The following is a 15,056-nucleotide window of genomic DNA, read 5'->3' as shown; positions in this document are numbered from 1 at the left end:
ACCCTTTCACAGGGGTCGCCTAAGACCATCCTGCATATCAGATATTTACATGACAATTCATAACAGTAGCAACATTACAGTTATGAAGTAGCAACGACAATAATTTTATGGTTGGGTCACAACATGAGGAACTGTATTTAAAGGGCCAGAAGGTTGAGAACCACTGTAGTTCATAGGTCGATGCTTAACCACTGAGCCATGCTGGCTGGGCAGTGTTTTTAATTTTAAAAAATTACTTTTTTTTACATTAGTTGGATATCTTTAATTGTCATGAGTAGATCCCTGAAAAGGAGGCATGCATCTTTGGGTTCTAGATTTCAAGGCATTTGAACCAGTCTAGAGAAAAGTAACCCTTAACCCTAGAGCAGGAATAAATCTGTCATGGAAATAGGACTGGAAAAAAAGAATCATTCCTCTCCTTCACCCTCAAATCCTAGCTCTGCCCCTTGGTATCTGAGTGACTTTGGGCAAGTCACTTAACATGACCCAGTTGCCTCATCTATAAAACAAAGTTGTTGGGCTAAATGATCTTTTTTTCTACCTCTTGAGTTCTTCGTTGACCCACCGGGGGCATGAGGAATCAATCTAGAGGTACATTTTTTAAAACAATTTAATCCAGTGGTGAGAAATAGGAAATGAATGTAAAACAGCAAATGTAAAAGCCTCTATAAATATTCAATAAATAGAATTATTTCACTTTAGATAGTAGTGGGTTGAGGTTAAGAAATTCAAAGCAGAGAGAGAACAGGGAAGAAAAATTAGGTATATACACATTGAACCATAAAGCACAATTTTTATTGGTCACAAATGGCCCATTATTGACCATTTACCTGGTCCAGCCTAATGCTATAGCTGTAATCTTGGAACAGCAAATTTAGACAAATCGATAGGGCTACCTGGGCAACCCCAGCTTTAAAGAATACCTGTGTGAAAGCAGAAATATGAGAGGACCCCGGAGGAATCCATCACCTTAGAACCTGTAGCCCAACTTGGTAGGAGCAGGTATTTCATCATTGTAGTCTCTGAAGCAAAACAAAAGTATGTCCTCTAAGGAAAGATAGTTACGATACTACCATAACAGCCCTAACCGGTTTGGCACAGTGGATAGAGCGTCAACCCTCAGACTGAAGGGTCCTGGGTTCGATTCTGGTCAAGGACATGTACCTTGGTTGCAGGCTCAATCCCCAGTGGGGGTTGTACAGGAGGCAGCTGATGAATATTTCTCTCTCATCATTGTTTCTGACTCTCTATCCCTCTCCCTTCCTCTCTGTAAAAACCAATCTATAGTAATAAAAAGGTAATATGCTAATTAGACCAGACGTCTTCCAGATGTCCTTCCAGACAAGGCCACAGCGGCTGCGAGGGCCAAGGGCTGGCAGCGCGGAAGAGGCGATGGCGCAGGAGAGGTGGCAGCGCAGGCTGGCCAGCACTGCGGCCCCTTCCGCAGAGGCGGCAGGAGAGGGGGCTGCATGGTCCCAGTCCCAGTGATGCCTTTTCTGCAGAGGCAGCCACAGTGGCAGCGGCGCCATGCCTCCACAGAGGCTGGACAGGGTGCAACCTGCTGTGCTTCAACCTCCCACAGTCCCTCCCCCAGCCGGCCTGGCCCCAGATTGCCCCCCACCCACCAGTGGATGGGGGGCGGGGCCAGCACTAAGAAGCGAGGGCCGAGGGCTGGCAGCCAAGGCGGCCAGCAGTGGCAGCAGCAGCAGGGTGATGGGGGCGGCGCCTTCCCCTGATCGGCCCAGTTGCTTCCCTCAGAGGGAGGCCAGACTACAGACTACAGCTTAAGCCTACTCCCCAAGGGAGGGGAGTGGGCCTAAGCCGTCAGTAGGACATACCCTGAGGGTTCCCAGACTGAGGGCTCCCAGACTGTGAGAGGGGGCAGGCCTGGCTGAGGGACCGCCCCCCTCCAGTGCACAAATTTTTGTGCACCAGGCCTCTAGTAAAATATAAAAAAAAAAGATGCTACCATAACATAACTGCTTAAAACAGATGCACGTATAGTTCTTCCGAAAATATCAAATGGTAGAACCTCATGTGGGTTGATTCTGAAAGTATTCATTTCCAGCACTTGAACACTTTTCAAATGCTCTGTTGTTTTGTGAGTTATCTAATTATCGGCCAAGGTGGAACTTCTCGCCTGTTATTGTTTGTTGTAGTTATCCCTGAAAAGTCTGTGAAGGAAGTCCTCAGAGCACCTGGTACCATCAAAGACAGAATCAAGAAGTTGCTTGCTCACAAAAACAGCATGAAAAAGAAGGTGAAAATAAAAAACACCATCGTAGAACCTGCTGGGACTCCTGCCCCGAAGGGTAACTTGCGGCCCTTTGACTCTGAAGAGAGTGTTTCCAGAGATGGGCACCCAAATGGAGGGGAAAAGGGGAATGAGGAGAGAAAGAGAGAGGGGCTGGAGGAAGAGAAAAGAGATGAGACAGCCCTGAAGAACCACGTGGAGCAGGAACAAAGCCTTCGAGGAGATGTGTTTTGTGAGTATCACTTCTGTTATTTTACACATCTTGTGAAAAATGAGTTGTGATCTCTCTGGGACATGAACGAAGAAAAGACAGTTTCACTCATTAAGTGAAATGGGTTTGGCTCTAAGTCCTAAAAAGCAGGGTTCTCTCTAAGTCTGGAAGGTAACATCTTCTGGGGATACGCAATCACATTTGCTCCTGTGGGCAACAAGAAGTCCGGGTCCTTTCCCCTTACCTTGGGGAGCAGGGGTCCTGTTTGACACAGACCCTCCGATTCCACTCGCAGCAAAGTCAGCCTGCTTGTCCAGCAAGCACAGTTGTCTGTCCGGCTGCCCAGACCTCCATGCAGTTCAACCCCAAACCAGGGAGACCCTTACCAGACGGATCTGCCAAACCCTACATTTTTCCTTCTCGAAGGTACCTTTTACAGGCCCACTCAGTGAAAGGAGAATTTCACGGTTGTGTGGTTATTGTTTTAAAAGCCAAAGTAGACAGTTGTAGGGAAGAAAATGTTAAAAGTAGAGCATAAGCTTTAGTTTTCTCCATGAACTGGATGACTACAGAACCCACCAGAAGTCCCAGCTCATACAGGATGGTTTCCCTACTAACTTGCCCTGAACCCCCACACTGAGACTTTCCATTTCATTCTCACTGGGCATCTGTTGCTCCCTCTATATTTTGCCTTGTCTGTTCTTGGCTCTGTGGCCATTGGATTTAACCACGTGAGGAGTAGACCCAGGACCACCCATCCAGGAACTAGTGTGCCAATGACAACATCTCCCCTAGTAGAGAGTGAGAATCTCACAAAAGTGTATTTCCAAAACCTGGTGAGAAGGGACATGTTACCTCCCCCTACCTTGCTGCTTCTCTGTTGATTATTTTAAAAAGTCTTAGATTAAAGTGATTATAACTTATTATGAAACATTTGTCAACACATGAAAACAATGACATGCCAGATAGTTTCTGAATATGTGAATCAATATGTTAAGGAAAATAACTACTACTATAAACTACCAAAATCTGAATATATAAGAATAATTCCCTTTCAACTATATAGTTTCCTATTAAATGTTCACAGGGAATATTAAATTTCTTCCAGCCAGTTTTTTTAGAAAATAATTTTTATTGATTTCAGAGAAGAAGGGAGAGGGAGAAAGAGATAGAAACATCAATGATAAGAGAGAATCATCCATAGGCTGCCTCCTGCATGCCCCCCTCCCCCCACTGGGGATGGTGCCCACAACCCAGGCATGTGCCCTGACCGGGAATCGAACCGTGACCTCCTGGTTCATATGTCGACTCTCAACCACTGAGCCACGCTGGCTGGGCAAGCAGTTTTTTTAAAGAAACTCATATTCTTTTATTTTTGCTTTTTATTTATTTAAATGGGAATTCAAGAATTTCTTCTTAAACCTTGCCCTTCTCAGCTTCACAGGGCTTTCCAGATTCGTTTAGGTGTTAGAGTGACCCTGTTTTCTCTGAACATAGCTCACTCAGCATGGATAACTGGCATCAGGAAGATAACATCTATTCCTACTCCTCAGTGTCAAAGCCAGTTCCTGTGCAATAGGGTCATATGAGTTAGTCCTCTTTAATAGCTGTTCAATGGTTTGATTATATCATTGTTTTGAACATTTTGAAGTAATTTTTTATTCCCTCTCCATTATTAGATCACTTTTGAAGCAGAACGTGGCAAGGGCAAAACCGGAGAAATTGCTGTAGACGGTGTCATGCTGGTGTCAGGCTAATGTCCTGGTGGCCTTTTTATCAGTGGATGCTGGAATGTTACTGTTGTCTTTTATATCCTTATATTTGACTTTTAATGTCAGTTCTCTGTTTTTTTTATATATTATGTCACAGATGCCCCTCCATTTAAAAAATACGAACTGAAAAATTGTAATGTACCAATAGAAACATTATTGTAAGCTGCCTTTCTTGTATAGTTGCCTCGTTATTTGCTTTAAATTCATTTCTGAATTGATAAAATGTGGAAATGTCAGTTCAGCTTTTTCCCCCAATATATTTTATTTGTCTATATGAGTTGATGAACCTCTCTATACAACACTTCTAGAATTACAAAAAAAAGCACAGAGAAATGTTTAATTGTGTGACTTTTAGGGCACTTCTTGGAAACCATGACATCACAGATAGACTTTTACCTAAGTTGCTTAACCTGATCTTTTATAGCCAAACTTGTATGTTTAAATTCTTTGTACTAATATCCAAATAATCACCTTGTGTCATGGTTTGTTTTTCTAAGTAAGAAAATGTGCTAATTTGATTTTATGTTTAGCTATGTGCATGATTATTTGCTTTGTGGAAATGTGGTTTTTATTCTTTTCTCTATGGAAATACTTTATTTTCTTAAAAGTACTTTCTATTATGGGAACACATGGCTGCTTTATTAGGCTTCATAATTGCAAATTAGCATACATTGTTGAGTTCAAGGCCTCAGAGAACGTAAAACTAAGTTAAGCAAGTAGCAGGACTAAAAAAAAGATGGATACCCTCTTTTCTATTTCTCTTTTCTACCAAATCCAATAACAGCTTTGTACAGTAATGAATCCTGAGTGAATTGTCTGAGGATGAAAGGATACTCTGCTTTAAGATTCTCAGTCACAAATAGCTCCAAGATAGCCCCCAAATAGAAGGTTCTCCAGATATTTTCTTGCCCTCCCCTAAAAGCAATGGGCCATAAGAGTAAGGAAAGAGAGAAGGTGGCCCACTTATTAATCTTTAAAATTTGTAGTCTCACTCTTCAAGTCTTTCATATTGAAACTCTTGTGGGGTGGGGGGTAGGGGAACACATTGTTTTTCTTTAGTGTGAAGTAATCTTGGCACATAAGGTCTACACAAGACTGTAGCTATATCTGTTTGAGAACTGGTAGTTATAGAAACCCTCAAAACAGTTTTTCTAGGGAGACCAGTTGAAAACCTGCCCCAGCTACATCAAATCAGCGCAGAGAATTGTAAGAGAGAATAAAATGGTTATTTTAAGACATTAAAATTTGGAGTGGTTTGTTACACAGCAAAAGCTAACTGATACATGTGGTTTCAAATACTGCAGTAGAATCTGAGGAAGACTTTCTGTCCATTCAGTGATCAAGGAAATATGAGACCATAGTTGTGGCTTAGAATAAAGAAAGATAGGGGGGAGCATTTGTAATAAAAGACAGTGTCCCAGTGATCCAGATTAAAGGAAGAGATGTGCCTTAACCAGTTTGGCTCAGTGGATAGAGTGTCAGCCTGCAGACTGAAGGGTCCCAGGTTCAATTCTGGTCAAGGACGCATGCCTGGGTTGTGGGCTCGATCCCCAGTAGGGTGTGTGCAAGAGGCAGTCAATCAATGATTTTCATTGATGTTTCTATCTCTCCCTCTCCCTTCCTCTCTGAAATCAATAAAAATATATTTTTTAAAATGAAGGAAGAGATGTTGAACCAAAAATGAAATAGAGAGGCCTGTGAATCATGTTATACATGGATAAAAACAATGCATAAAGCTAATATTTCATGTTTCTCTAATATTTGTAGCAGAGACTTCTAGTTACCTATCCAGTATCCATTCTCACTCTTTCCCTTACTAATGTAACCATATATAAATATATTTGGGGGGGGGGCCTAGCTGGTTTGGCTCAGTGGATAGAGTGTTGGCCTGCAGACTGAAGGGTCCCAGGTTTGATTCCAGCTAAGGGCACATGCCTAGGTTGTGGGCTTGATCCCCAGTAGGGGGCGTGCAGGAGGCAGCCAATCAATGATTCTCATCATTGATGTTTCTATCTCTCTATCCCTCTCCTTTCCTCTCTAAAATCAATAAAAATATATTTTAAAAAATATATATTTGGGGGTTAGAGGGCAATGTACTCAACTAAAGGACTGCATTTCTCAAAATCTCTTTCAGTTGGAGGAGGCCACTGAAGCATTGGTAGGCTTCCAGGAAGGATCATTAAAGAGGGCTCTCAGCTGGCAGCACACTTTTGCCATCTCTCTTCTTCCTTCTTCCCGCCTTCAATGTGGTTTTGAAGGCAGCAACTCTATGAGGTACTTCATGATCCTGAGGGCAAGGACCACACCCTATAACAGAGTGCATAGCTGGAGAAAGCCTGGGTCACTGACAACATTATGGTATCTCTACCGCTGCGCAGACTGGTCACTGCTCAATATTAAGTGAAAGAAAAAACATCCTTCGTTGGCCTACCTAGGATTTCAAACAAAGCACAATCCAGACTCGGTGACCACTCTCCCTGCTCCCTGGGGGCTACTTCTGCCATTTTCACCACAAGACCATAGTCTTGGGGATTAACTTTTTAGACCCTTAAATACCAACACATTGGCGCTCTCCCAGGAGTATGCCCATGCCTTTCCCTTTCCTTTCCCTCTCCTCCCCCCATCCCTTCCTCACTCCCAAGCCCCAAGAGCCCTTCCTACCTCTATAACATGTTTCCTACACACATTTCTTCTAGGAATTATTTCTTTTTAAAAATATATTTTTTTATTGATTTCAGAGAAAAAAGGAAGGGAGAGAGAGAGAGACATCAATGATGAGAATCATGGATCGGTTGCCTCATGCACGCCCCCTACTGGGGATCGAGCCCGCAACCCGGGCATGTGCCCTGACTGAGAATCAAACCGTGACCTCCTGGTTCATAGGTCGACGCTCAACCATTGAGCCACAGGGATAGGAATTATTTCTACTTCTGTGATTTACCAAATAAATATTCTCATACAGTTAAATAAATAAATAAACAACAAAAAATACCAACATATTGTTTTAAATTCCAATCAACAGCCTGTAGTGTCATGGAGCTCTAACCTGCACCCGCACCGAATCATACTTTGCTTCCTTCGGGGAAATCTAAGGTCAGCTAATTCCGCCATGACTCCCATATCTGTTGACCCTGGCCATGATCCAATGTGCAAAACCCCATGTCATCCATGCTCTCGCACTGTCTCACCCCAACACTGTTATGAGCTTCCTCTTCTGGACACTAACTCCCACTGTTTCTGTCCCCTCCCCCATCACACATACTCCACAGTCTGGTAAACAAACTCTGCTACATCTTAATTCATGCCAGCGATGTCTTCCTCCGTCTCTCAGCCTTAGCTGAACTGAGCTCTCTCCCATAGCCACTTCTACCCCTGTAGCTTGATCAAATGGCTGCCACTCATCCTCCCACAGTGCACACATATCAGGGTCTGGAGTTGAAGGTGCCATTCTCCTCTCCCTACTCTTGTTTACAGTCTCTTACTTCTTGATTCCCATGTAAAAGCCACTGTTCATTGGAGGTGCCATTAAGTAGCTCTCCAGCCCGCTGTCCTTCCTAGCCATTGTCATCAATCAATCTGTGCAGATGACCCATCCAATATCCTGGCCTCACAGGTCTTTGACTCTATTCCAGTCACTGTCACTGTCCTTTTAAAAATCTTTTCCCTCATGAGTCCTAGCTGCGGTCACACAGCTCTCCTGCTCAAAGTGAGACACTTCCCACTTGCACCATTCATTTTTGAGACCCTTTCTCAGAGTTCCAGCAGTGCCCCCTTGTGGCAGCCTATGTGCATATGTATGTGGCTGCCACCAGGGAAACAGCTAAAAGGACTGTCTTCAGCATCAGCCCCCTACCCCCTCACCCCCCCCCATTGCTCCATCTCTCCCTTTTCCGGTATCTAGTGAACTCATGCTTCTTTCTGGATACCCAAAACCTTACAATTCACTCACCCCTGAGATCTTGAAGAATCCAATCTTGCAGAACTCTCGTTCTCTTCTATCAACGCTTACTGGTCCTATGTCCTGTTCCGCTGGTCTCTGCCAAGTGAAGGGAGGCTACCCTTAAAAGATAACTCAAGTGTCAGGAATAAGCAGCTGCGAGTGTAACTTTTACTAACTCATATTTTCTGTTGTATAATAGCAGCTTCCAATGCCTTCATACCAAGGAGTGAGTAAGAAGGCAATTTCAGCCCCATGGTAAGATCAAGGATTCTCTCTTTTCTTCTGAAAGAGAACATTTCTTTTTTCAGGGATTCTCTTCTGATGGCCCTCAAATCTCACAGCTATGTGAAAATGGGGGCTGTGTCAGTTAGTGTTTCTGGGTAGCAAGCAACAGAAACATCTCAGCTAACATGTCAAAGGGAAGTTGCAGTAAAAAAGCAGGAGTGTGCAGGCAAGTGGAAGGATCAGTGAGCCAGCCTTGGAAATGGTCTGCAGGGCTAGAAGCAGAGCTATAGAAAAAAGCCATTGCTGACCAGGATGCCGCCATTGCCAGAATGATCTCACACTGTTAGTCTCCACATTGTTCTGCTCAAAATTCACATTCTGGGGAGGGGTGTGCAGTTGGGCCAGCCTGGGTCATGTGGCTGCTCCCAGCTAGGGCAGATTGGGGTAACTAATTAGCTTTTCAGAGAGTGGGCTAAAAGCTGCTGACCCAAACCCACCGGAGTCCCCACGTGGACCATATCACATAAACGCTGGGATTGAGTACATGCCAACATACCAGTCTAAATGATGTACTCTTGTCATGACAAATGAGTTGATGCCTTTGTTTTCTTTAGCAACTAGAAACTTAGTTGATGTTTGAGTTAGTTTTTAAACTAAGAACAACTAATAAAAACTAGTATATGAGCTCGGCCAGGGTTGAGCATCAACCCATGAAGCAGGAGGACACAGTTCGATTCCCTGTCAGGACACATGCCTGGGTTTCAGGCTCCATCCCCAGTAAGGGGTGTGCAGGAGGCAGCCAGTTGATGATTCTCTCTCATAATTGATGTTTCCGACTCTCTCCCTTTCTCTCTCTGAAATCAATAAAAACATATTTTTTTTAAAACTAGTCCTTAGGTCTTTTACACCCCTGGTTAAATTTATTCCCAGGTATTTTGTTGTTGTTAATCCTCATCCAAGGATATTTTCCCATTGATTTTTAGAGAGAGTGGAAGCAAGGGGGAGAGACGGAGAGAGACAGAAACATCGATGTGAGAGAGACACATTAATTGGCTGCCTCCCGCATGTGCCCTGACTGGGGCCGGGGATTGAGCCTGCAACCAAGGTACCTGCCCTTGACCAGACTCGAACCGTCAACCCTTCAGTCCATGGGCCAACACTCTAACCACTGAGCAAACTGGCTAGGGCAATTCCCAGGTATTTTTTGTTGATGCAATTATAAATGGGATTGTTTTCTCAGTTCCTCTTTCTGATAGTTCATTATTGGTGTATAAAAATGCAACTGATTTCTGGATATTTCTTTTGTATTCTGCTACTTTATTGAATTCATTTATCAGTTGCAGTAGTTTTTTGGCAGAGTCTTTAGGGTTCTCTGTGTACAGTACATGTCATCTGCTATATTGTCATTTTTGATGAATGGTCCCTCTGGCAGCACTCCCAGGTTATACCATGAAAGGGGGGCTGTGGATGGTGAGTACAGTTTGTCCATGAGAATGAGCCTCGAAGCGACATGGTGCAAGAACAAAGGACAAGGAAGCAGCACGGACCAGTGCTTTTTAGTTCAGGGTTTATGTCTTGCTACTCTGATGAACTGCTGAGAACCAAAATGAAGTGAGGCGTTTCATGGAGCAGTCGGTACAGGATCACTGGCAGCCTGTGCTCCTCCTGGTAAGAAGCCACTCTGACAAAATGAAATCCCAGCGGTAGGCTGCAGCTCAGATTTCCTAACCACAGTACAAAAGACAGTCGAGTAGGCAGGTCTTTGAATAGAGTTGGCATCCTTTCAATCCCACTTTTTTGTACTTTTCCTATATTTTTCTGATTAAATGGAATTTTGGAGCAGCCCCAGTAACCAAGTAGTATAAATATTGTTTCATTGCCTCTAAATTTCCATCCTATGAGCTACACCAAGAAGTTATTAAAGCCAGACTTGCCTGCCCTTCACATGTGTTTCTCCTTGCTGTTCCGGAGTTACAAACCACACCTGAGCTGAGGGAAGGTCGGAGCTTTGAATTGGATGAGTAGTTGATTTTTTTACATTAGGTTAGAATGGGTTTTAATAACCTAAAAATGAAGATGATTTCTTTATACCTGAAAGTAATTGGAAAAGCCTCAGGCTCCAGCCGTGGAGGAGCCATGGGAAAGGGGAGATAGCCCACAGAGCTTTGTTTCAAGGCAGTGATGAGAGAACAATGTGTCTTCTGACATTCACCCTACTGAGCCCAGCCTGTCCAATAAAACTGATTTACAGATGTCTCACTTTGTTCTTGTGATAGAAACAATCTTCTAGCAATCATCTTTTGAAACTAAAGTCTCTTAGGTTACATCCAGAATGGACTTGCGGTATTTCAACGGTTTTTAAAACTGAGTTACTGCTGCTCTCTTTTATCTTTTAACTTTTATTTTTTATTTTGGCTAATTACGGTTTTAGTCTTGGCCTTGTCTTCCCTTCTTCTAGGTAAGGTTTATTACATTGCTCCATCTTAGAATTGCCCTGCTTCCTGACAGCATCCAGTCCAGAGCAAACCCCTGCTTCCTTGAACTGCCCCCCAAGTTGTCTTACAGGAGGGGATCAGCAAAGAAGGGAGCCACATTCTCTAGTTGTACCATCACTTTGGTTTTATTGAGCCCTTGCAGGGGAAGATGTGCACAGATGATTAGTGCGGGATGCACATGGCTACTTACTGAATGTCCACTACTTTCACATTAGCTGGTGCATGCTAGGGGTGCAATAAATGCTCGTGGAATTAATCTCTGCGTTAAATAGGTAATGAACATTTTGTCCAAAGTTTTGTCAGTATTTAGCTGAGCACTGTCTTGACTGGCAGCAGAAATGGAACGTTGCAGAGCAGTTCCACAAACCGCTGCTGAAAAACAATACCCGCACTAGTTTCTTCCATCCGTGCCCGGATGCTGCACTGTTGGCCCTGGGCCAGCCGCCTCCAGCGAGCGGCCCAGACCCGCCCCACGGCCGCCGATCGCTGTGCGCAAGCGCTGAATCCCGGCTGTGTTTTCCAGTCTGCGGGCTTTGATTGGCTGAACCTTGGTGGTCCCGCCCTGGGGACCGGAAGTCTACTTTAGACTCGGAGGCCGCGGAGGGCTCCACGCTCAGCCGGCTCTTCCTGGTGAGCCACGCCCCGGGTTTGCCTAGGTCTCTGCGCCGGGGAGTCCTGGTGCGCCCTGGACCTTGGGCGGGGGAGGCCTGAACGTTCCTTTGTCCCCTCCGCCCCGAGGGCCCCGGGGTGGGCAGATCCCTCCGGGCCGCCCCTGCTTGTGTTGGGTGCCAGGCTGTCACCCCAGAACGGTTGCTGCAGGCTTAGCTTGTCGCTCCACCCCACCCACCGGAACCTGAACCCGGGCCAGAGCGGGCCCTTGGGTTGTCCCTTCCATTCAATTGCTAGGGAACATCTTAATGTGAGAGGCCCCTAGCGCAGTACAGTATTGACAGTTAAGAAACCGAGATGCCCCTACGGACAACAACATAAACCGATGAACAAAAACAGATCTAGAGACAGAAGACTGTCAAACCTCAGAGGGAAGGCAGGAGAGGGTGGGGCTAAGGGGTAGAGATCAACCAAAGGACTTGTATGCATGCATATAAGCCTAACCAATGGAGGACAATGGGGGGATAAGGACACATTTGTAATACCTTAATAAAGGGGAAAAAATTAAAAAAAAACATTTGGCATTTCTCTCCCCTAGAGGAAGGGGCTCCCAGTGTAGCTGGATTAGATCTTAGATCTAAAGTTCTAAACAGATCTAAGTGACTGCTAATTTGTAAACTTTTGGAAAATTTTCTTTGGTCTTCCACTCTTCGGGGTTTAGGCCAGATGTGTGCACCTTGCACATACTGTAATACTAGTTAATAATGACAAGCTTTTATATGCATACTCTTGCTGGCGCTGTATACATTCTCTTTTTGGTATGTATTCAGAAACTAGAGGTATAGGTGTGTATCTAAGCATTATCTGTATTAGCATATGTTCTAGAACTGTGTTATCCAATATGGTAGCCACTAGCTACATAGGCAATTGAGTACTTGAAATGTGCCTGGTCCGAATTGAGTTGTGCAGTAAGCATAAAACAGCGAAATTTTTGAGAATTAGTATGAAAAATATAAGGTATCTCAATAATTTTTTATATCACATGTTGAAGTAGCAGTATTTTAGATAAACTGGGTTAAGTAAAATGTATTGTTAATTTCACCTGTGGTGGTTTTTTTGTTTTGTTTTGTTTTCTATTTTAGAGAGGAAGGGAGAGGGAGAGAGAGATAGAAACATCAATGATGAGAGAATAATTGATCAGCCGCCTCCCGTAAGCCCCACACGGGATCCAGCCTGTAACCAGGCATGTGCCTTGACCTCCAGGTTTATAGGTCGAGGCTTAACCACTGAGCACCACCAGCTGGACTCACCTGTCTGTTTTTTTTTAACGTGGCTGCTAGACAATTTTAAATTCTATCTGTGGCTTGCATTATGTTTCTGTTGGACAGCAATGTTCTAGAAAAGGGATCAGCAAACTGACCTGCAGCTGAATGCAGCCTGCCTGCTTTTGAAAAAAGATAGATTGGAGCAAAGCCACGCCCATTCATTTATGCATTGGCAATGTTGCTGTTTCTGCTGCAAGAGCAGCGGAGTTGAGTAGTGCGTACTGAGATTGGATGGCCTGTGAAGCCTAAAATATTTGTTGTTTGGCCTTTTAAAGAAAAAGTTTGCCAACCCCCTGTTCTAGAGCAATGCCTGGTATTATAGTAGATACATGTAAACCTTTTCATTGTAGTCCAGTCAGGCTTACTGTGTGACAGGTGTAGTTCTAAGGACTTTATGAGGACTGTGTCGTTTAATTCTCATATTAATCCTAGGATGTTGGATTTCCCCCATTTTGTAGATGAGGAAAATGGGGCACACAATGGTCATGCAGCTTACCCAGCATGCTCAACACACCTCACTTCTGGGGACTGTACCTTCTTGAACCTCCTTATCCTCACATGGCTTGACTTCTGGACCCCACTTGATTAGCCCACAGTAGGCACCATGTTTCTTTTTGTTTTTAACTAGAATTTCTGTTAATGATTTTTTAATTTTTATTTATTTATTTTTTAACTGCACATCCCCAACTGGGGATGTGCCCGCAACCAAGGTACATGCCCTTGACCAGAATCGAACCTGGGACCCTTCAGTCCCCAGGCTGATGCTCTATCCACTGAGCCAAACCGGTCAGGGCTATTTATTTATTTTAAATTCGTGTTGCCGTTAATCCTCACCCGTGGATATTTTTCTATTGATTTTTTTAGAGAGAGTGGAAGGGAAGGGGAAGAGACAGAGAGAGGGGCTCGAGCCTGCAACCGAGTATGTGCCCTTGACCAGAATCGAAGCCAGGATCCATCAGTCCTCAGGCCGACGCTCTTCCCACTGGGCCAAAACAGCTAGGGCTGTGAATGATTTTTTTATACTAAAATTGAGATGAGCTTAGTCTCTGGTGGAAGAAGCTGAGGGGGCCCTGAGCTCAGGTGCAGTGGGTACAAGCAAGGTGATCTGTATGAAAAGAATGAAGTTCACCAGCAGAGAGGGGGGAGCATCCTGAATTTAACAAAAAGTATTGGGTGAGTAATTCTGAGCATTGGCCAGGTGTTTGCCAGGTGTGTATCAGTGAATGAAACATGTCATTCTTAGGGTCTTGTGGGGAAGACGGACAATAAAAAATTTAATGTGATATGCACCATGAAAAAACAGTGCAAATACTTGATGTTTTTAACAGGTTTCCTCATCTGTAAGATGGAAATGAGCCTGTCTCGGTTATTGTGAGGATCCAGATGACATGAGTGTACTGCAGGTGGAGTTGCTCAAAAAATATACATTGCCTTCTGCTACTACGAGGTAAGAGGGGAAATGAATATGGGGAATTGAGTGCATCTTGACACCTGAAACAGGGCAGTCACCACTTGTAATTTATAGAGAAGGTTTTCGATTAGTTGTGCCCAGCAGGTGTTTTTAATATTTCCTGATTTAATGGGGCTCATCTAGCCAAAGCGCAGTCTGAGAGGTTCCGAGCGTTCAGTCTGGGAGCAGGACGGCAGGCTGATAGCAGCGTCCCTGGGACGTTCCTGCTGCGGGCAGGGAGTTACGCCTGTGCAGTGGTCGCAGCTCTGGTTTCAATCAGAATCGCCTGGAGCGCTGACAGAATACCCAGGCCTACCTTCGGAGATTCTAATTTATTGTGATATCATTCTATCCCACAAGGGCCTGGCATTGCTGTTTTTGGTTTTGCTGCTTACTTTCTCCAGATGGTTCGGATTTGCAGTGAGGATTGAGACCCACTCAATGGTGAGTGATACAGGCCAGGCTCAGAGAGCTACGGGGGCAAAGGCTCAGAGCTGTGAAGCTGGCTGAGCCTTCGGTGGTTCAGCCGGGCACAGGGAGGGCGGGCTGGAAGGGGGCATTTCATTACCTGACCAAGGACCTTGGTTCCATCCTGAGAGCAGAAGGCAATCCCTGAAGGGCTCTAAGTGGGAGAATGAGGGGATATCTTGGTAAGATATGTACTAGAGCAGTGGTTCTCAACCTTCCTAATGCCGCGACCCTTTAATACAGTTCCTCATGTTGTGATGACCCCCAACCATAAAATTATTTTTATCACTACTTCATTGTAATTTTG

At 44.4% G+C, this 15,056-nt stretch overlaps 2 protein-coding genes across 3 annotated transcripts in view; both read left to right on the top strand.

The window, feature by feature from the left end:
• The window catches only part of EGFL6 (EGF-like-domain, multiple 6), a 21,475-nt gene extending 15,879 nt beyond the window's left edge, over positions 1–5,596 (top strand). Inside the window, exons 7-8 of the mRNA XM_014544293.1 lie at positions 2,160–2,486; positions 4,145–5,596. Coding sequence (XP_014399779.1) covers positions 2,160–2,486; positions 4,145–4,155 — 338 coding nt within the window. The 3' untranslated portion in view covers positions 4,156–5,596. The remainder of the gene's footprint in view (positions 1–2,159; positions 2,487–4,144) is intronic.
• Positions 5,597–14,185: 8,589 nt separating this feature from the next.
• Positions 14,186–15,056, top strand: part of TCEANC (transcription elongation factor A (SII) N-terminal and central domain containing) — a 10,013-nt gene continuing 9,142 nt past the window's right edge. Inside the window, exons 1-2 of one of the 2 annotated variants that reach the window (XM_014544324.1) lie at positions 14,186–14,278; positions 14,642–14,725. The gene's annotated coding sequence lies outside the window, so the exon portion shown is untranslated. The remainder of the gene's footprint in view (positions 14,279–14,641; positions 14,726–15,056) is intronic. The other variant, XM_014544325.1, reaches the window with a different exon arrangement.

This window comes from Myotis brandtii, unplaced genomic scaffold (genome assembly GCF_000412655.1).
Source record: "Myotis brandtii unplaced genomic scaffold, ASM41265v1 scaffold359, whole genome shotgun sequence".
Lineage (NCBI taxonomy): Eukaryota > Metazoa > Chordata > Mammalia > Chiroptera > Vespertilionidae > Myotis > Myotis brandtii.
The sequence above is the reverse complement of the archived record's forward strand: the minus strand, read 5'-3'. Positions and strand labels throughout refer to the sequence as shown.